The following is a 22615-nucleotide window of genomic DNA, read 5'->3' as shown; positions in this document are numbered from 1 at the left end:
ACCTGCTACTGTACATGTTTCTGTTCTTGATCAGTTTCTGTCCATCACAGAATGAATTCTTACTGCACAGTTTATTGACAGTGTTGAGGAAGAGTATTTTGTTTATTGCCTTCCTTGCTGCTTCTCTCTGAATAATTTTCTTTTCTAAATAGATCTCTAGTGTTTGGAAGGAGAAATCTGAAGGGTAGAGTGTCACTTAAGGCTGCTGTGTTCAGTGCCTTAAGTACAAATCTAAGGATAATCACATAAACTTAACATTTGCATGTAAAAGTCAGAACTTCACATTTCAAATCTAATAGCAAGTTTTTTATATAGCGCACACAAACACACACACACACACACACACACACAAAACATCCCTTTATAACAGATTGAGGAGAAATATGTTACAAAATGATAGTGGTCTCAATCATTAGTTAGGGAGATCAGAAAACTTTCAACAAGAGCATGAGAGACACTGCATTCCCTGCCTGCAGTCACTTCCCTTAGTTGTTAGAGCATCTGGAGAAGATGCTCTTGAAAGAGACAGTTCTGGAAATGAAAGGTTTTGAGAGCAGAAGTGGTTATTGCCAGTTGTCCTTTATGTGGAAGTAGGAAATGGTGTACTCTAGAATTACTCACTTGTATGAGATAAAAGGTTTGTCATTTATCTAATGAAATAATGGGATGATTAATAGTGTAATATCTGATATGGTTATAAATACTTTTTAAAGATGCGAAGTCTTATCTAATCTTCAGATAGTCTTGTAAAAGTAAATGGGTATATTTTGACTAAAACATCAATGGTTACATTGGTTTGCATGGCTGGTGAGAGGAATATTCCTGATGTAGTTTAGGATACTACATCTTTAGTGTTATACACTAAAATCACCAAGAATACTTGTGATAGTGCAGAACACAAATCACTGAATATGACGTTTGTATCTATCCAAGTACTAGACAAATCGGTTTAGCCTCTGAAATCAGATGGGACTGGATGGGGTCACGATGGTATGCCCATCACCAGAATGTGACCTTGTTGTGTGATATTTTGTTTGTGTTCTGACAAATAAAGCTTGCCTGATCAGAGGGTGGAGCTAGCCACTAGTTAGCCATAGAGGACAGGCAGTGGTGGCATACACCTTTAATCCCTGCACTTGGGAGGAGGAAGCAGGAAGAACAGGAGTTCAAGTCCACCCTGGGCTACATGAGATTAAACCAGTCTAAAAGAGAAACAGCTGGGCGGTGGTGGTGCATGCCTTTGATCCCAGCACTTGGGAGGTGTAGACAGGAATATAAGGTGGGTGGAGACAGGATCTCCATTCAGCCTGAGGATTTGGAGAGGTAAGAAGTTCCTAGTGGTTGCTGCTCTGCTCCCTGAGTGGCTGTTCAGTTTTGTACAGTGTTGATATGTAACATTTTCCTGTGTCTGTGACATTTAGATTTCCATTAGTGCAGAATTGTGAACAGAAACTGCAGTGTATTCACGTTTTTTGTGCTTGGGCAGTTCTTTTTATGTATTTAAAATATTTTATTTTTATATAAAATACACAGCTGCTGGCTTATTCATTTCCTTTAGAAGTTTTCCTTAATTTTGACCTTTACCTCCCTGTAAATTAGTACTTTTCTTAACTTCCTTAATTTGTTTTTGTAGACGATCAGAACATTTTAAATTTCCACTTTATTACAGCTTAATTTTGAATTTCTCCCTGATTTTAATATTTGTCTTTTTTGTTTGTTTTTGTTTTCTATTTTTGCTTATTTTGTTTTGTTTGTATTTTCAAAACAGAGTTACTCTGCATAGCCATGGCTGTCCTGGATCTCGCTGTGTAGACGAGACTGGTTCACACTCACAGAGCTCCTCCTGCCTCTGCCTCCTGAGCGCTGGGGTTAAAGGCGTGCGCCTTTTCCCCTCTTTGAGGGGAAGCTTGGGCCTTTTGTCTAGAGGATGCTGAGGGATGGGCACACGGAAGTGGACTCAGTTTCTTTAGCAGGGATCCCCAGGGTAGGGAGTCTGGTCATTGCTTTCATTTCTCTAGTTCCCAACTATTTAGTAGTTTTCTCACAAATGATTCTAAAGCAGTTTTACAATATATTTCTGAGAATAATGCTCTTTGCGTTACTAAATTTGAGAATCTGTGTCACTATCTCCACTTGAAATAGATTTTCTTAAATTGCCACTAGGTGGCAGTTCTACATTTAATACACCAGCTTTAGTTTCAGGCTTCTGTTTGACTCTCTCCCTGCATCAAACTCTCAAGTTCAAGAGGGTTCTAACTACCTTCTTGTGAAAATCGAACCTGCTTGGGAACAGGCAACACTACACAGCTGGGGATCTACCCCCCCGCCCCCCCCGCCCCGCAGTTTGGCTGGGGGTTATCTACTATCAAGTGTTCAGACAGTGTCCCTGTGACCTTCCCTTCTGCTGCTGCCTTCTGCTGCTGTTTGGGCTGCATGTTATTTAGTTGTGTTACTGATACTTTCCCTGCTGTCTCAACATGTATGTGAATTCTTTGAGATAGGAACAGAGGACTGTTCTGTGCATTAATACCATGGCTCATAGTAGATGTTAAGTGTTTGTTAATTGGTGCAGAGAATGTGAGGACTGTGACGATCATGCTGGTAGCATAGAATGAGCATGCACAAGGTACTTATCAAAGACCCTAGTCTAGTTTAAGATCCTTGACTTTTTGTGTATGTTATGTGAGTATATGTGTTTGTGTTATGTATGTATATGTGTGTGTATGGTGTGGGTGTGTTGTGTGACTATATTTGTGTATATGATGTGTGTATTGTGTGTATATGTGATGTGTGTGTATCTGTGTGTATGTGTATGAGTGCAGGTGCATGCATGCTATGACTTGAATGTTGAGGTCAGAGGACAACTTAGGTGTCCATCTTTGTCTTCCATCTTGTTTGCGTCAGGATCTCTCTTGTTTATAGCTGTGTACAGTGGACCACCGAGCTCAAGAGCTTCCAGAAATCCTCCTCTTTTCTCCTTCCCATCTCCTGGTAGGGATGTGCTGGGATTAAAAACGTTAGGCTTCTGCATCTGGCTTTTGTGAGGGTTCTATGGGTCCAAGCTCAGGGCCTCAGGCTTGTAAGGCAAGCACTTTACCAACCAAGCCATCTCCATGGCTGTCAACTCTTTCTAAAAGTTTTATTTTGAAATAACTTCAAGTGTAAGGAGAGTTGCACACTGTGTCAAGATGGTGACCTGCTGAAGTGGTGCTCCATCACTATGGATTACTTTGTATCTGTTTTCTACAGCTCATGGCTTTTTATGTGTCACTGTCTCATTACTGTTAGGATCATGAAATTGTCATTGACACATGAAATACCTTCTAGTCCTTGGTTCCTCATTTAATTTAGACTTTTTTTTAAATCAATAAAAAGGTTTAGCTCAAAGCCACATTTTCAGTCTTTCAATTCTTCCATACACTCAAGTGATTATTGAATTGAGAGATCTGTGTTGAAGTCTGCCACCAATAGAGTGTTTATTCTCCTTGTTTCCTGTAGTCTGTTCCTCATTGCATAAATAATAAACATTGCTGGACTTTCACTGTGAAGTCTGACTCTTACAGAAAAGAGATGGCTCAATGAGTAGAGCACTTGGTGAGCAAGCCTGACCTACGGTCTGTCCCATGAGAACCAGCTCCTGACAGTTGTCTTCAGACTTCCACTTGCACACCATGGCCTGCTGGTACTTATATACACACACGCCTCTGCCTGCCTCTCTCTCTCTCTCTCTCTCTCTCTCTCTCTCTCACACACACACACACACACACACACACACACACACACACACGAGTTTTCTTTTAAACACTTTGTCTCATTTAGTATGTTTTGGCCTGATAACTACTTTGATCTACATTGTTGTCTCCTTTTGGCTCCTGTATCTTAGCCTGTTTCTGGACTTAGAGGTAACAGATTGCTCGCGCTAAGAGTCCGGGTAGTATCTAATTTGGTATTATTTGTTGAATGTATTCCTCTGTTGGTGAGAGAATACGAAAAGATTGATTCCAGTGGCTTCCTCGTGTCTTTAGTGTAATACCTGATGTGGCACCAGCTGTTAGTCCCTGTGAGATGCCTTAGGGTTATCCCTTCTCTACTTTAAACTGCTTTGTCTTCATCCGTGAGTGTCACCTTTATGCCTGTGAGTGAGGGCATGTGATTGTTGGAGCCAGAAACACCTCACCTCCCTTCATGTTTGTAGTTTTTACTGACTCTGGACTTTATTGGTTTTTATTAAAGGCCAGTGCCATGGGATGTTACCATGGCAGCTTAATATTTTGCCATCTTATATTCTGATGACAATATGGACAGTTTGTTAATATTTTTTTCATGCAAATAAAAAGGTTTATCCTTTTGACTAATGAATAAATAAGTTACTAGAAATACAACCTTTCTGTAGTATGTTGAGTAGATTATAGCTGATAGAATCCAAGTTACCTCATTAGATTGATTCTTGGTGTTGCAGCCTATTTTTCTTTCCAAATATATTCAGTCAGAACTTCTAAATATTGCTTTCTTTTTTTAAATCAGAATTAATAGTATATTTTAAAAAGTAATATCAGAATACATTCTTTGAAAAAGACATTAGAGCATTTTAGATAAGTCTAAAGTGCCCCTTAACCTCAACCTGAACCTTTTTCTCCTTCCTGTAGTTAGCTGTTACGATGCGTTTTATGTGTCTGAGGGAGGGTGAAACTAGAGATTTAAATGGCTCACTGAGTTGCAGTGGCTCAGTGAGGGTCAGGAAATTAGACGTGACTTATGCCTGTCAGTGACACTGCTGAGTTTTCACATACCAACAGCCTCAGTACGTTTCCCTTAAAAGGAAATGTCAGCACTGTGGGCAGGTAACAGTCATAGAGTACTTGCCTTGTGCAGGTCTTGGTATATTTCAACACAGGCTACTTACTAAGAGGTAGTGGAGCAGACAGTGCTTAGCAGTCTCTCAAAAGGCATGCATCTGTTATGTGGCAGAGCTGGAATTGAAGCCCTGGTAGCAGGTTGTGTACTTATAACTACTGTGTTGTTTAACTATAGAAGATCAGCCTAATACTGGACTTGTCGTTTGTAACCTTAGAAGCCTGGAGGCAGCCAGATATCTTTTGTAGAATCTGTCATTTGTTACTGCCGGCACATGATACGGTCTGTGTAAGAATTCAGGAAATATGCTACCTAGGTTCTCTTTGAGGAGATGTCAAGATAAAGAACTAAGAATGGACACAAGATGTCCAGTAGCATTCTTTTAAAGGAGAGGATATGGGAGATGTGAAACTGGTCTTGGTCTGATGGCTTAATTGTTACTTTGATAGAACCTTGGAAAAATAACAGCTAATCTAGACCATAAAAGGATGAGCAATGCCAGAGTAAGAAGAAATCATCTGAACCAGGAAAATAAGAAGTTAAAGTGGAAACAAGTATTTGATAAATAGTAGAAAGGAAGTGGGTTGGAGGGGCTGAGGTAGGTGCTCTCAGAAATCAGTCACAGCTCAGTGCTGTGTGTTCCTCCAGTGACAGAACACTTGGGATGGAATGATTTCACCAAGATAAACAAGGTAAATGCAAACAAAATAAAGCAGAAATGGTAACATTAATGTCAGAGAAATTTAATGGTTAAAAAAAAAAACAAAACAGAATAGCTGAGAGACAGGTGCAGTTCACAGGCTGCAGTCCCTGAGATGCCACAACCTTTATTCAGTGAAGTTGTCATGGAGACCTACAGAAACAACAGCTATTATTAAGATAGAATCTGACGCAGCAAGAAGTTACAACAAGCAAGAACATCAAGATTATGAACAGTGTAGCCAAACTTGGCTTTGGATTTTTGAGGGTCCCACATTGAGGAATATTTAGGATGTACTCCAGCAGTTTGAGCATAAAGTTTAAGAAGAGAAAGACATTGGAGAAATGATGGAGCTTCTGCAGGGTCCAGCAAAAATAAGAAGATAGTTGATGAAGCACTCTAGAAAGTAGGCCATCCCTACCAAAACCTGAAGTTAAAGAGCAGGGTAAGGCTCAGAATAAAGTGGAGCAGCATCTTAGACATGTAAGAGACTGTTAGGAGCGTGAGAGGAAAAAAGCCTGTCTTCTTGCATCAAAAAGATGAAATAAAGACAAAAATGGTAAACTAAAAATGTTGGGCTGCAAATGTGAGACGAACATGTTTCATATAGGTTGTACTTTTTGGCAAAGATGTAAAGGAAACATTTGAACTGGACCCTGGAAGCATCTTGGGGGCACTTACCTTGGCTTTCCAGTGAGCCGCACTGACAGAATCTTAGCTAGGAAGTGCAGCTGCTTGAAGAGGCACAGGAGGAGAGCCGGGCAGTGGTGGTGCACGCCTTTAATCCCAGCACTCGGGAGGCAGAGCCAGGCGGATCTCTGTGAGTTTGAGGCCAGCCTGGGCTACCAAGTGAGTCCCAGGAAAGGCGCAAAGCTACACAGAGAAACCCTGTCTCGAAAAAACCAAAAAAAAAAAAAAACAAAAAACAAAAAAAAAAGAGGCACAGGAGGTTACCTTGGTATTCATGAAACAGTAAGGAAGCTTACATTCTATCACTGGAAAACTTACTGCCATAAGAAGGTATCTGCAGATTTTATTGCGATTTAAACTATTGTTAGAAATCAACAAGGAAATGATTAAGGTAAAAAAAAAATGTATCAGCTTTTGGAAATCATGTAATAGTCTTAAATATCTTTTTAAAAAAGAAAAAATTTGAAACTGATATTAGAAATTATTTAGAACAATCTGTCAAGCATGCTAGCTACCAGCCATATGAGGCTAATAGAATTAAATATTTAAAAATTTGAGTTATTCTGTAGAACTATACTCATTGCTACCTGTATGTGTGGTGTGTGTGTGTGTGTATGTAGTGTGTGTGGTGTGTATGTGTAGTGTGTGTGCACACGTGTGCATGAGTGGGTGGGTGTGTATGAATGTGTGTGGTGTGTGTGTGGGTGGTGGTGGTGGTGGTGGTGGTGGTGTGTGTGTGTGTGTGTGTGTGTGTGTATGTGGTGTGGGTGGGTGCAGAGGTTACCATGCCCTATTATTCTTTGCTCTCTTCCCTTGAGACAGGATTCTCACTGAACCTGGAGCTGGGCTAGCCAACAGTAAGTCCCAGGGATGCCCTCTCTGTCCATTCAGTGCTGGGGTCATAGGCACACATATAGATAGCCAGACCCAACTTTTTATGTGTGTTCTGAGGATTTGAACTCACGTTCTCATGCTTGTGTAAAGGTTCTCCTTCCCACTGAGCCATCACACACACCACACATACACACCACACACACTACACACACACTACACACACATATGGGTCTACTTTTTTCTAAGCATTGTACTTCTATGTTTTGCTTTATTTTGATCTAAATATTTCAACATTTGTTTTAATTAATTCTCTTCCTTCCCTTTAATTTACTTCCTTCTCCAGTTTCTTACATTGGATACTTACTTTCAGTTATTTCTTATTTCAAAGAATATGTCAGTTTACAAGTCTGGGTCAGCTAGTCTGCTAAAATGAAATGTATTATATAAAGGGCCTTTTATTAAGCATTAGCAATGAGTATAGTTCTACAGAAGAACTCAAATTTTTAAATATTTAATTCTAATAGCCTCATATGACTGGTAGCTACCATGCTTGACAGATTGTTCTAAATAATTTCTAATATCAGTTTCAAATTTTTTCTTTTTTAAAAAGATATTTAAGACTATTACATGATTTCCAAAAGCTGATACATTTTTTTACCTTAATCATTTCTTTGTTGATTTCTTGTGTAAAAGTTCTCCTTCCCACTGAGCCATCTAACCAGTCCCCCAAAGTAGATTTAAAAGTTTTTAATTGTATGTATTTGGGTGTCTTGCCTACATGTATGTATGTGCACAACATGCATGTCAGGTACTGCTGGTTGGACGAAGGTGCTGGATCTTTTAGAACCAGAGTTACAGACAGTTGCCATGTGGGTGCTGGGAATCAAACCCGGGTCCTTGAGAAGAGCAGTCAGTTCTCTCAACTGCTGAGCCGTCTCTCCAGCGTCCCAAAGTAGAAATTTAAACAGGCTGTAAACTACTGAAAAATTGAAAGCTAAGCATAGTGGTGCATTTCTACATCTCAGCTCCTGGGAAATGGAAAGTAGAAGAATCAGGAGTTCAAGGCCAGCTTCAGCTATGTAGTGAATTTAAACCAGCTTGGGATCCTGTTTTAGGAAACCAAACCAAACAAACAAACAAGAGAGAAAAGAACACGTTAGGTTTTTAACCCTGTAAAATAAATCATACTTTTGTTTATTTTAGCAAATGATGGAAATAACCAAATGGGTTCAAGCTTACTCTTCTGAACCTCGTGTGAAATCTGTACTTTACTATTGAAAGAGCCAACTGCAGGGACTGGAGAGGTGGCCCCATGGTTAAGAGTGCATACTGCTTTTGCAGAAGACTACAGTTGGATCATCACCATCTATGTCAAGTGGCTTACAACTGACTGTGACTTCAGCTCCAGGGAACCCTACACCTCTGCCTCTGACGCTTACCTGCACTCAAATGCACATAAACATAATTAAAAAAAAAACAATAAGTCTAAAAAAAGAAGAAACTTAAGAATCTAGGTGCAGGATTCTAAATAATAGCCAATTTAACAAGTTAATGCTAAAAGAACAGTCGTTTCTCAGAACTAAGATAGCTCACAGTGAGAAGTCTCCAGCATCCAGTGTGCCCGTCAGTGGTGTGAGAGGGAGTCACATCATGCTGTCAAATGGGTACTGAAAGACCCTAAGTGAAATGATTCTGAATTTTAAATGCAGTCATAGTCCTTGGGAAATTATTCAAGTTACAGAGTTAATAGTGCTCACCATCTAGGGCAGGTGGCTGGGAGGGAATAGTGACTGTTTTTATATATCTAAAATCAGCAGTGTCTGGCACATAGAGATTATTCACTATCTCTTGTATTATGCATGATAGAATTGATTTGAGAAATTTGGCCAATATTGGACTGATCAGTATATAACATTTTGATTAAAATTATGAGAAAACAGTTGCTTATTCTTAGCAGTATATTCACCATCAATGTTTGAGGTTGTGATTTCCTGAAAGGCAACGAAAATAGAAATGAACGGTAACTTCCATATGAGGAGCCAGGTGGATAAGGAGCACACAATAGGTTTACTCACCTCAGAGACCAGGAGGCAGCAAAGCAGCTGTGGGGTGGTGTGTGTGTGTGTGTGTGTGTGTGTGTGTGTGTGTGTGTGTGTGTGTGTGTGTGTGTGTGCGCGCGCGCGTGCGCGCGCATGTGCATGTACACTGTGGTGCCTGTGTTGGGATCAGGATGGTCTCAGGTTCTAGTCTTTACCTTTCTTTAAGGCAGGGTCTTTTCTTTGTTATAGGTTGCTGCCTCAGCCAGGCTAGCTGGATGAGCTTCCTTCCATCATCTAAGAGCATTGGCTCACAGACATGTGCTACTGCGTCCAGCTTCTACATGGGTTCTGGGGACTGGGACACAGAGCCTCATATTTGGGTGACAAGTTTTACCTTTAGAGCCATCTCCCTAGATTCTTAAAATGTCTTTATATATGTTTGACTATGTTACTTTTTTGGTTTTTTGAGACAGGGTTTCTCTGTGTAACAGCCCTGGCTGCCCTAGAATTCACTCTGTAGACCAGGCTGGCCTTGAACTCAGAGAGATCCTCTTGCCTCTGCCTCCCGAGTGCTGGGATTAAAGGCGTGCGCCACCACCACCCAGCTTGAATACATACAATTTAACAGGAAAAATTGGTAGTCATTCACTCTAAAGTTATTCCATTTTATTTAAAATTTAAAAGGGGGTTATTATTGCTTAAAGTATAATTTAAGAAATCTCTCAGATTTCTTTAATACATCCTAAAATAATTAAATGCACTGTACCTCAGCTTTCCTAAATTTTTGGTGCTTTTTAGAAATGTAAGATTCATTTTTACATCAACAATTCTTAATATTTTCTTTCCTTTTCTTTCAAAGGTATGCAGCCACTTATGTATTCAGTTCAGGAAGCTCTAAATGCCAGACCATGGTGGATTCGTATGGGTACTGACATTTGTTACTACAAGTAAGTATTCTTACAGAAGTTCATAAAAGGGCATATTCCATTCTGTTTCAGTGTAACAATGAAAACAGACTTAGTATGTGTGGTGGCTAGTTTTATATCAACTAGATTCAAGCTAGAGTCATTGGAAAGAGGGAGCCTCAGTTGAAAAAATGCCTCCACAAGACTGGGCTATAGGCTAGCCTGTCTTACATTTTCTTAATTAGTGATGATGTGGGAGGGCCCAGCCCCTTGCGGATGGTGCCATCCTGGGCTGGTGGTCTTGGGTTCTGTAAGAAAGCAGGCTGAGCAAGGCATGATGAACAAGCCAGTAAGCAGCATCCTCCATGGCCTCTGCATCAGCTCCTGTCTCCAGGTTTCTGTCCTGTTTGAGTTCCTTCCTGACTTCCTTTGATGATGAAGAGTGATGTGCAAGTGTGAGCCACATAAACCCTTTCCTCCCCAAGCTGCTTTGGTCATGGTGTTTTCACAGCAATAGCAACCCTAATACGAACTCTTCGGGGATTTCATACAATGCATTTTATCCTAGTCAACCCCCACTCCTTCCTCTAACTCCTCTCAACTCCACTCTTGTCTCTCTAACACTTGGTCTCATCCTCCTTTTCCTCTTCTTCGTTTTCCTCTTCCTCCATTTTTTAAAATAACTCATGGAGTCCAATGTGTGATGTCCATATACCTGTGTATGTGGCCATTTTTTGGAGCATGGTTGACCTGCCAGGGGCCACCTCTAAAGAGAACCAACTCTCTCTCCTCTAGAAGCTGTCAGCGATTCACTGCTCCCCTGGCCGGCGTGGAGGCTTGTTAACCATGTTGAGTGGCTTGGTCATGTGTAGGCAACCTCAGCTGCTGTGAGTTCATGAGCACAGCAGTTCTCTTCTATCTGGAAGTCAAACGTCCTCCCTGACCTCTAGACTTTAGAATCTTTTCTTCTTTCTCTTCTGCAGTGGTCCCTGAACCTGTGTGGGAGGGTAGGTGGTGTGTATGATATAGATGTCCTATTTGTGACTGCAGCTTCGCTTCTAAACTATCTAGAATTCTTAAGTCTTTGCTTCCTATTTTACTCTAATTCTGTTTGTAAAATGTTCCAGGTACCCTCCACTATATTTTTATAATGCCTATTTTATTTCCTATAAAATACATTAAAAACACATGACTCCTGTGTCCCTATAGTTGTCAGCAGTTCTTCACATCATTCATCACAAAGTCCAGTTTCCTCGTGACCTCTTGATTTTGATGTGCTTGTGCAGGACACCTGAGACCACTTTGATTGTTTATGTGTGTTCCTGCGTTTGGAAAACCAGAAGGTGTGATTTACTATTTCACAATTGGAAAGGCTGTTTAGTAAGTCACACCTTTCCTTGGTAGAAGGACCCATGATTACAGTTTGTTGCTGTCTGTTCAGAAATATTTTACTAATGCACACATACTTTCAGATTAAACTAAACCATGTAAATATCTGACTTACAATTCTGTCTAGCCTCTCAAACTGGGGCACAGACTTGCACTTCCACAGCATGGATTCTGCCCCCTCCTGTTTTTTTACTGATAGAATACCGTCTTCGTACTCTTAGAGGGTACCCTTGACTATGAGCGGCCTGATAGCTCAGCCTGTTTAATTAGAGATCCACATGAGATTCCAGTTTTCCTGTGGTCTTCTATTAGAACATAAATGTTAAACAGTAGAGGAAGTGCTCAGATTTGAAATCCTCTGTGTCTACAATAAACATTAGACATTCTAGTTTTTAATGATCATTTCCCATCAGTCACACAAGGTTTTGTGTTCATAATTTTGACCTTGGTTTTTATCTCTGTTGGATGCTGGTTTCTGTCCTGTTAATCTTGAGTTTTCCATAGAGTGGATTTTGACTTTTAATGTTGTCCTTAACTAGCACTGATGTCTCATCCTTTTTAGCTTTGTCAGAAGATGATGACATCTAGAATTTACAGAGATTTAATAGTTTCTTCCATGTCTTTGGAAAAACCTAGGTCTTAAATGCTGTTACTTTTTGGGAAAGAAACAGGCTTCATCTCAGTAAGGTTCTATCCATCCCCATTTGTTAGCAAAGTAAGTAGCAAATAAAGGAGGAGCAGAAACAAAGGAAATGTGTACTCTGATCTCCACTTCACAGAGCTTGTAGTGCTTTTAGTAACAACTCAGTAGAAAGGTGCTCCTGGACCTCCCTGTCTGTTAGATTGTTGGAGTGAAAGAGGACTGACCTGGGTAATGGTGGGCAAGGTTTTGGAAGACTTGCTCAGGCTATTAAATATTAAAACATCCATGCTTGTGGTGATATTGTGTTCCCCAATATATTGTATACCCTAATAAACTTATCTGGGGTCAGAGAACAGAACAGCCGCTAGATATAGACGCCATAAAATGGTGGCACACACACCATTAATCCTAACATTCCAAAGGCAGAGATGTGTCTGGATCTCTGTGAGTTGAATGTCACATTGGAAACAGACAGGCATGGTGACACATGCCTTTAATCCCAGGAAGTGATGATGTCAGGAGGCAGAAAGGTTTATAAGGTGTGAGGACCAGGAACTAGAGCCTGGTTAAGCTTTTAGGCTTTTAGCAGCAGTTCAGCTGAGATCTATTTGGATGAGGACTCAGAGGCTTCCAATTTGAGGAAACAGGATCGGCTGAGAAATTGGCCAGGTGAGGTTAGCTGTGGCTTGTTCTGCTTCTCTGATCTTTCAGATAACTTTATTAGGGTGTACAATATTTTGGGGAACACATAATCACCACACACGCTTCTCTACATTTCAGTTCCTTTTACATGCAAAGTGTGTGACCATAACAGGATTGACTTTTTCTGTTCTGTATAAGGAGTGATAACAGGAGTTTTTTGTTTTGTTTAATTTTTGCTTTTTCTCTGGTTGCTTCCAGGTCAGACTGGAATTCAGTGCAGTTTAGCATTCATTGGTTAACTACTTTTTATTTTGTATGTGTTGTTGGGGTTGGTTTCCAGAAGCATGCATTCAGTAAGGACTGGAGACTGTTGTGTTAGCTATAAATAGAACCAAGTTGTCTTCTGTCAACAAGTATGTATGATTGTTTATAGCCTGTAACTTTCATGGAACTACTGTATGATGGCATAAATGCCTCTCCATTTAGCTGTCACCTCAGGGAAGAAGCAGCTGTCAGGCTCCTTCTTGGACCTGTTTTGTGTGTTCCTTAGCTCTTAGCACTTGCCATTGTCTGTCCACTCAAGACACAGAGATGGAGTTAATGAAGACTAGTGTGAATATGTTAAGTGTGGGAATAAATGACCTGTGAGCCCTGTTTTTTCAAGAATTTTAGAACTTTAGGAATTAAGTTGAGAGAGTGTCTTTAAATGCCAATGTCAGCAATACTTAAAGACTTTAAAACTTGTAAAAACCATGAACAGGGTGATGTCCCATGTATCCACTGCTCACTTTGAACAGTTACTGTCATGTGGTAAACAAACAAACAAAAAAAGCAGTTCTATTTGTGCATTTTAGAACCTCTACTTCCATGTTGACTTATAAAAGTTCCTTTTTGTTTATTTATTTACACTGTGGGGTGGGTATTGGAAGGTGGGTGTACCTGCCACTGCTAGAGTGTGGAGGCCAAAGGACAGATGTTGGGATTTGGTTCTTCCCTTCTAAGATGTGGTTCTGGGCATTGACTTTGTGTCATCAGCTTTGACAGCAGTGACCTTTACCAACTGAGCCATCTTGCGGGGCCCCATGCTTAATTTTTAAAGCAATTGTCAGATACCATATGTTGTCCAGAAATACTTACCACAAAAACACAAAGACCACCTTGCCATTATCATACATCAGAAAAATTAAGAAAAGTCTTTAATGTAATCTAGTCAGTGTTCAGTTTGTCCCAGGTGTCATATAAAGTTGCTTGGTACTTTTTTTTAGATTTGATGAAAGATGACACATTGCATTTTTTAAGTATAAAAGACTGGAAAGTGATTTATTTCTGGGACTACTGGCATAAAAGAGCAGTCATTGGAAAAAAAATAACCTTCAAGGTATTCTGTGTTAAAAGTGTCTGATGGTTGCTGCTGATCCCCCTTGCTCATTACACATCACATTCAGTCTGTGTTAACGTGTTTCTTAAATATTTTTTTTCTTATCAATAGGCTTCCCTTTTCTCTCTGAGTGCTCTGTTAAACTGGTTTGTTTCTCATACAAGAGTTTTATGTTTGTCTTGCCGATTGCATCTTTGCTATTAATGAATGTATCTGACTGATCTCTTGCACACTGTCAATTAGATGTAAAAGCTTAATCAAGTTTAGGTTTATTTTTGGCAAGAGCACTACAGCTGTGGTCCTGCAGATCTCCCTCGTCCCACATTAGGAAGTGTCAGAAGCAGCATCCTTTTTGGCTATTCCCCTTTTGTGATCTTAACTCTAAATGTGGTGAAGTGCTGCTGCTGCTGTGTGCCATGACCATGGTCCTGAGCCTGTTAGCTGATGGAGGGGCTGCCATTGAGGAGCAGTGTCAAAATCTAGTAACGGCATGGAATCTAAAGAATAAGCAGGGAATCACTGGTGTGGAGGGAATGAGCTTCATGTGCTATGTTCAGTCTAGAGAAGAGAGCAGCAGTACTGCTAGATGATGGCATAGACTGCATGGCCTTCTCACTGTGCCTGTGATGGTTTGGGGGGCATGGCCCCCAAAGGCTCATATGTTTGAACACTTGGTCCTTATTAGTTGGTGGAACTGTTAGCGAAGGGTTAGGAGGTGTGGCCTTGTTGGAGGAGGTGTATCACTGGGAGCAGGCTTTGAGGTTTCAAAAGCCCACACTATCCCCAATATGCTCTTTCCCTGACTCGTGCTTGTGGATCCAGGCGTTAACTCTGAGCATCTGCTTTAGCACCATGCCGGCCTGATACTATGTTCCTGCTATGATAGCCATAGTGAGATGGATTCTAACCTGAAACTGGAACCCCCCAAATAAACTCTCTCTTCTGTAAGTTGCCTTGGTCATGGTGTCTTATTGCAATAGAAAATAGAAAATATGACAGTGTCTAATGAATACAGCAGTTCAGTTAAACTGGCTATCCACTGGGGTTTTTTTTTTCTTTCTCTTTGAAATTCTACTTAATAAAAATTAACCAAGGAGTATCAGAACATCTATGCATGGGAAATAAAGTGCTTTATGCTTTTTAATTGCAGAAATCACTTCTCAAGAAGTTCAGTTGCTGCAGGTGGGCAGAAGGGAAAGTCCTACTATACAATTACATTCACTGTGAACTTTCCACATAAAGATGATGTTTGCTATTTTGCCTATCACTATCCATATACATATTCAACTCTGCAGGTGAGAGATACTGATTGTAAATTTACGAATATCACTTTGTATTATGAGTAAGTATCAGATAATTGGAGATAAGTTGCTTCTGGTTAAATAAATGAATAGAACTGGAAGGTTCAGGGAAGAACAAATGTTAGAGGTGGAGATGTGATGAAGTAGCTGTGAGAGCCCGGGGGTGGCTCAGGGAGAAGTGCTCGCTGCATAGATAGGAGGCCCAAGTGTGGATCTGTAGCACCCACACAGAACAGACAGACATGGTCTAGTGAGCTCCCGAACCCCAGTACTGGGGGCAAAAGCTGCTGGATCCTGGGTGTGTGGCTCAAGACCCTGCCTCAGAAGAGAAAATGAAAAGTAAAGATAGAGGAGCAGTGGATGCTTGACAGCACGTGGCTGCTTTTGCTTTCAGGGTGTCCACGTGAGTGCACACACGCCCACTCCCATGCTTCCACAAATGAAAAATAGTTTAAAAAAGAAATTGGAAGGAAATAACGCCTTTCACTTATCATTTATAGAAATTGATGATTCTTCAAACTTTTTGTGAACAAATTTTGACTAAATGGGATTTTAGTTTGCTTTACTAAAAGCACTAAATCTTGTAGAAAAATGTAACAGTGAGAAAGTATGGCCACATTTTGAATTTTTCTGTAGGAAAATTAATTTTTTGGCATAAGAACTAGGTTCCTTCTGTAATCTGAGGCTCTAGTTCCTCAGAATATGGATATAAGCTGTGAGATTGCTGAATGTTCACATAGTACAACAAAACTCAACAAGCAAAATCAAGTGAGCAGAGAGCCAGCTGTGGTAGATTTATCCTCACAGCAGAGTGCTGTTGTAATGGCAAGGGTGTTGGCGGGATGGTTACCTCTGTGTCTCAGCAGAGGGCTGGCGTTAGAAACCTTTCTGGACTGAGTATGTATGCATATTGTATATGTATATACATACATATTCATTATTACATATACAACTAATCTTGAAATCAGAAGTAATTGTTCATAATTTGTGTTATGTACTTTTAGCTTGCTATTATGTGACTTCAGTTATAATTCCAACATTCTAAATGCTTTGCAAACCAAAAGCTTTTTCACGGCTCAGATTGGCAGCAAAGCCTGAGCTGAGCTTGTGTGAAATCATTTAGAATATTGATTGCACTTAGGAAACCCTGCTGCTGTGCTGTGTATCTAGCAGACAGCACTTTTCTCCTGTCCCACACAGGTTAATGTTTGTGTTTATTTGGCCTGGAGGGTTTTCAAGAAGAGTCTTAGGAGTCAGGTTTACTTCTGGTTCTGTGGATCTCTAGATGCATTAATTATATATCTGTCTATCTATCTATCAGTAGGGAGTTTTGAAATGATTATAGACTTTGCTTTTAAATTTTTGCCAAGATGCATCTTCAAAAATTGGAATCAGCACACAATCCTCAGCAAATTTATTTTAGAAGAGACGTGCTGTGTGAAACCTTGTCTGGAAACAGCTGTCCCCTGGTGACCATCACAGCAATGCCAGAGTCCAGTTACTATGAACATGTCTGTCAGTTCAGTAAGTCTCTCTTCCTCACTCACATGTCATGCTCACTTGCATTTGCTTTCTGTGTATTTTATAATACTAAGAGCAGCCACGAGAAGACTGGGACTTGAGTCTTGGCCTCCTCCTAGTGATGGACCCACCTCTGCCTCAGTTGTCTCCTCTGGAAAGTGACAGTCACCTGAGATTCCCTCTCAGGGATCATTTGATGGTCATGGTTTTTAGTTCTTATGTCTAGAAATCATGCTGAAGCAAAACCACAGTATTTTTGTTCTTGTTGTTTGTTTGTTTTTTGTTTTTTCAAGACAGGGTTTCTCTGTGTAGCTTTGGTGCCTATTCTGGATCTTGCTCTGTAGACCAGGCTGGCCTTGAACTCACAGAGATCCACCTGGCTGTGCCTCCCGAGTGCTGGGATTAAAGGCATGAGCCACCTCTGCCAGGCTCAGATTTTGAATTGTTAATATTTTCCTTTTTTCCATGAGTTTATGAAATATAATTTTATATTTTAAACTTTCCCAGGTGATATTCTTTGTAAAACTGCTCCCACTCAAGAAGTATTTTTTTTTTTTTTGGTTTTTCGAGACAGGGTTTCTCTGCGTAGTTTTGCGCCTTTCCTGGAGCTCACTTGGTAGCCCAGGCTGGCCTCGAACTCACAGCGATCCGCCTGGCTCTGCCTCCCGAGTGCTGGGATTAAAGGCGTGCGCCACCACCGCCCGGCATGAAGTATTTTTTTCAAGTTGGATAAATCATTAGAAAATAAGCAAGTGGTTCCAACACTGTACATTATTACACTGTGTATATTCATAGTACAAGTTCCTGCATGTGACTGTTTGCTTGCATTTTCTGTTGTCTTCTCTGTAGCGCCTCGTGGACAGTGTGTATGTTGTGTATGCATAGTGAGTTTACATTGGAATTCACAACTGAGGAGAGTTCTGGACCCCAAAGTGAGATGTCATTCACACTTTTAGTAGCTGTTCATTTACTTGATATTTTATGTGCACTTTAGGAAATCGCCCTTACATTTTTTTGTCTGCTCGGGTCCATCCTGGAGAAACTAACGCAAGCTGGGTCATGAAAGGAACACTGGAGTACCTCATGAGCAATAGCCCTACTGCCCAGAGCTTACGGGAGTCCTACATTTTTAAAATTGTCCCTATGCTAAATCCAGATGGTGTCATCAATGGAAAGTAAGTTAAGCAGTAATTACAGGAATGTCATAGGTTGTTATGGTGGCTGTATATACATTTGTTGACCTAATAGTGTTCAAGTTAATTCAGAAAATGGATTTGATGATTTGCTTTTTTCTAGAAGCAAGTTTTGGTGAGTAATTCATCAAAGATAAACTTTTAAATGCGCATGTTAGTATTATGATTCCATGAGAATGTAATTTCATAAAATCTTTCTTGAATTGCTTTAGGAGGCTATGTCAGGTATGAGAAAGGTCTTTAATACATCAGTCTTGCCTCTTTTGTTAATAGTGTAACTGTAGATTGTATTGTGCTTGAAGACATTAGAATATGGCTCTTATGAACAGATGGAAGTGTATTTCCATGTTTCAAGACTACATAATTTTCATAAATTTGCCTTTCTCAGATGGAGGGCTCAGATAGCACTGTACAAGACAACTAATGCATTCAGCATATAGAATTAGTATAGCGAATGATCACTAGTTAATCAATAGAGAATGTGTCCATTAATACATTTTATAAAGTACAGAAGAAAAGCCTAGAATTGACAATTTTGTTTTTTTGTAACTTAAAAAAGCTTATTTTAAATTTGAAATCATTGTTACATAAATGTGACATAAGATTTTACACATAGCAAATGATGGATGTGTACTTACTTAATGAATACTATGTATGTTTAATTGAGTGCTATCTGCATTTCCTTGAATACTTACTGGAATAAGTTATTGACGGTCTGTGGCACTTGTATTTCCTGTCTTTGTTGATGTGTGTAGTCACCGCTGCTCTTTAAGTGGAGAGGATTTGAACAGACAGTGGCAAAGTCCAAACCCAGATTTACACCCTACGATTTACCATGCAAAGGGACTGCTTCAGTACCTGGCCGCAGTGAAGCGCTTGCCTCTGGTACGTGGCTGTATTTGTTTGCCTTGTACATGCAAATGTGTTTATTGATTAATGACAGTATATTTTAATGTTATGTTTTTAGATTAGCATGCAAAGCTACATCTTCAGACCTCTGTGTTACTATTCCTTCTTCTTCTTTGTTCCCTCCCCGAGGCCTTCCCTGTCCTCACTTCTCACCTTCAGCATGTTCTAGTACTTCCCTCAGTGGGTCCTCTTTTCTGCTGTCTCATATTACCTGTGTTCCATCTCCCTCTCTAAATTGTGACCTGCATACGTGCGTACATATTAATCATACTTCTACGAACACAGTTAAACCTAGGTTGCATGTATACCAGAATTTGTTTTTCTGTGTTTAGTTGATTGGACTTAATGTAATGATTTCCAGTTGCATCTGTTTCTACAGATGCATTAAAATTCTCATCCAAGAGTGTTGATTTAGAGTAGTATGGCTGGATCATACAGTATCTCTGTTTTTAGTTTTTTTGAGGAATGCCCATACTGATTTCCATAGCTACTGCAGATGCTTATATTTCTGAACAGTGAATGGGGTTCTTCTTCCCTCCCTCCCTCCCTGTCAGCATTTGTTACTTGTTTTTTAATGATAGCTACTCTGGTTGGCATGAGATAAAAATCTCAGAGAAGTTTTAATTTACATTTCTGTGGTGACTAAGGATGCTAAATACTTTTTTAAAAAAATTACACATGTTTGTTTGTTTTCCATGTGTGAGGGTTAGCATTCCTGTCCACAGTGCAGGTGTGATGATCAAAGGCAACTTGTAGGAATTGGTTCTCTCTACTTTGTGGGTCCCCAGACACCTTTTCAAGCATTTATTAGCCATTTGTATTTCTCCTTTGAGAAGTGTCTTTTTGGTTTATTATACCATTTACTGAGTGGGTGATTTTATTTTTCAGTGTTTAATTTTTAAAAAATTCTTTATAGTGTTTAGATACTAATCATCTGATGTGTAGTTGGCAAAAGATTCCTCTCCCCACTCTACTCCTCACACAAACAAAAACGAAAACAAGAATCAGGGCTGGAGAGATGGCTCAGTAATTAAGAGCACTGGCTGCTCTTCCAGAGGATCCAGTTCGAGTCCCAGAACCCACATGGCTGCTCAAAATGATCTGTAACTCCCACATCTTCCAACAACTCCCAACATCTTCTGGCCTTTGCAGGCACCAGGACCACACTTGGTGTATATATGTACAGGCAGGTAAAACATCCATATACATTAAATAAAATAATTTTAAAAACTTGAACAAATAAAAAAAAGTTATATGTTTGTATGAACACCTGTTCAGGTGCCTGAGCAGGTCTGAAGGGGCCTGGGTTCCTTGGAGCTAGATTTACAGGTGGTTGTGAGCAGCCCAGCATGGGTGCTGGGGATTGAGCCCAGACCCTCTCAGAAGAGCAACTAGTGCTCTTGAGCTTTCCCTCCAGCCCAGCTTTTTCCTTTTATGAAGGCTCTCTCCTTTTTCATGCAGACACATTAATTTTATGTAATCCCGTTTGCCAATTGGAATTATGTCCTGTACTATGAGTCCTTTTCAGAATAACCTTGCCTACACCTGCTTCTTGAAGTGCTTTCTTCTACCACTTTGAAAGTTTCAAGTCTCATTCAGGCCTTTATTCTGTTTTGATGAATTCTGTGCCAGATGTCAGATGCAGATTTGTCTTTCTAGAAATGTGGAAACCCAGATTCTCTAGACCATTGTTAAGAAGACTGTTGTCTTGGTTACTTTTCTATTGCTATGACAAAACATCATGATCCAGACCAGTTTTAGAAGGCAGTTTATTTGGGCCTTAAAGTTCCAGAGGGTTAGAGTTCATGACCCTAGTGGAGAGCATGGCAGCAGGCAGACATGGCACTGGAGCAGTGGCTGAGAGATCACATCTTGAGACACAACCATGAGGCAGAGGAAGCTAACTGGGAATGATGTAGGCCTTTAAAACCTCAAAGTCTATCCCTAGTGGCACATCTCCTTCAACAAGCCATACCTCCTAATCTTTCCTAGGAATAATCAGGCTTATTTTCAGGTATTTATTTATTTATTTATTTACTTTCTTACTTACTTTTGAAGTTTCTATGAATGAGGTAGTTTCCTACTTATTTTCTTGGCAAATTAATAATTGAGACCTGGAGAAACTACTGACTTGCTGTGTTGGTTTTGTATGATGATGACTGTTAAAAGGTCATAAGAGTTTTCTAGTAGTCTTAGGTTCTTCTAAGTACAGTACAGGAGAACTTTTTTTTTCTTCTCTAATAGGGGTAATTGACTTCTTTTCCTACTTGTGTGTCTTTTCTTTCTCTTGTTTAATTGTTTTAGCCATGTCTCTGAGCACTTTGTTGAATAGAATGGAGTGGGCACCCTTGCCTTGTTCCAAAGTTTGGGGGAAATGCTCTCAGTTTTTCCCTATTTAGTGTAATATTGATTTCAGGCTTGTTTTATACAGCCTACTGGTGCTGCTAATTCCTAGTTTCTTTAGGATTCTTGTGAAGGGGTGTTCAACCTGCTGGAGGCTTTGTAATTTCTGCCCTCAAGTCGTTTATGTGCTATGTGACTCAATGAGCTGGACCAGCTCAGTCATGGTGACTGATGGTAACATGTTCTTGAATTTGTTTTGTAAGGATTTTAGTGATTAATTTTGCGGGTGTATTCATCTGGGAAATTGGCCTCCAGGTGTGATGTCTGTATCCAGTTTTGGTGCTCTGGTGGGGCTGGCTTTCTACTCATCCTGCCTCTCTTTTTTGGAAGATTTTTTTGTTTTGTTTTGTTTTTTCTATGGTTTTTTTTTTTTAAATTACTGCTCCAATCTGCATTGTTGTAGTTCTGTTTAAATCATCTTTATTTAATTTTGTTAGGTCACATGTGTCAAGGAATTTATCCATTTCTTCTAGATTTTCTAGCTTGAATATGATTCTCCGTGTTTCATTGGAATCTGCAGTAATGTCTGCCTTTCATCTTTTTTAACCCTGCCAGCTGCTCTCTGTCTGTATTGGTGGGCTGAGGCCATTTACATTATGGTTGTGAATGAGAGACTTTATCAGTTGCTATAATTTTGTTGTCTCTTTCCCCTGATTGTTTGTATTAATATTTTTTTGTATGCTCTCTCCTTCTGGTATCTGAAGTTTGCTGGTTTGCTACTGTGTTGGAAATGACTCCTTTCTAGCCCTCCTTCATCTCTTCTGTCATTAAATGTGCTCTTTCCTGTGTTGTCATGATTGTGACTCTTTCTTCTTCCCCCGTGTGGTGTTCTCTTATGTTGTTTTGGTAGTTATGAACTGCTTTAGTTTGTGCTTGTCATGAAACGTTCTTGTTTACCCTTCAGTTTTGAAAAGATAGCTTTGCTAGATAGAGGTTGGCTGGCAGTTACTCAGGGTTTCAAATGTATCGTAGGGATTGCTGATGATAAATTGGCTGTTCTTCTAATGTTTCTGCCTGTGAAGGTGAGTTGATGCGTTTTCCTTACAGCTTTTAAGATTGCTTTGTTGCATTGTATTTTCAATGTCGTGACTACAATAAGTATTGGGGAAGTTCTTTGTTCATGTATGTTTGGGATTCCAAATACCTCTTGTTTTTGAATCTTGATTCCTTGAGGTTTGGAAATTCTCGGCTCTAATCCCATTGAAAAGACTCTT

At 40.0% G+C, this 22615-nt stretch overlaps 1 protein-coding gene across 28 annotated transcripts in view; it reads left to right on the top strand.

Moving 5' to 3' along the window:
* Agtpbp1 (ATP/GTP binding carboxypeptidase 1) overlaps positions 1 to 22615 on the top strand; it is a 150106-nt gene that overhangs the window by 79435 nt on the left and 48056 nt on the right. For all 28 annotated transcript variants that reach the window (XR_001578707.3, XR_013051680.1, XR_013051685.1 and 25 more), the window contains 5 exons: positions 9977 to 10064; positions 15225 to 15369; positions 16746 to 16899; positions 17891 to 18071; positions 18845 to 18974. Coding sequence is in view for 18 of the 28 variants with exons in the window: in XM_076573478.1 (XP_076429593.1) it covers positions 9977 to 10064; positions 15225 to 15369; positions 16746 to 16899; positions 17891 to 18071; positions 18845 to 18974 (698 nt within the window). In the remaining 10 variants the exon portion in view is untranslated. The remainder of the gene's footprint in view (positions 1 to 9976; positions 10065 to 15224; positions 15370 to 16745; positions 16900 to 17890; positions 18072 to 18844; positions 18975 to 22615) is intronic.

This window comes from Peromyscus maniculatus, chromosome 5 (genome assembly GCF_049852395.1).
Source record: "Peromyscus maniculatus bairdii isolate BWxNUB_F1_BW_parent chromosome 5, HU_Pman_BW_mat_3.1, whole genome shotgun sequence".
NCBI lineage: Eukaryota > Metazoa > Chordata > Mammalia > Rodentia > Cricetidae > Peromyscus > Peromyscus maniculatus.
This window is presented reverse-complemented; position numbering and strand designations above follow the sequence as displayed.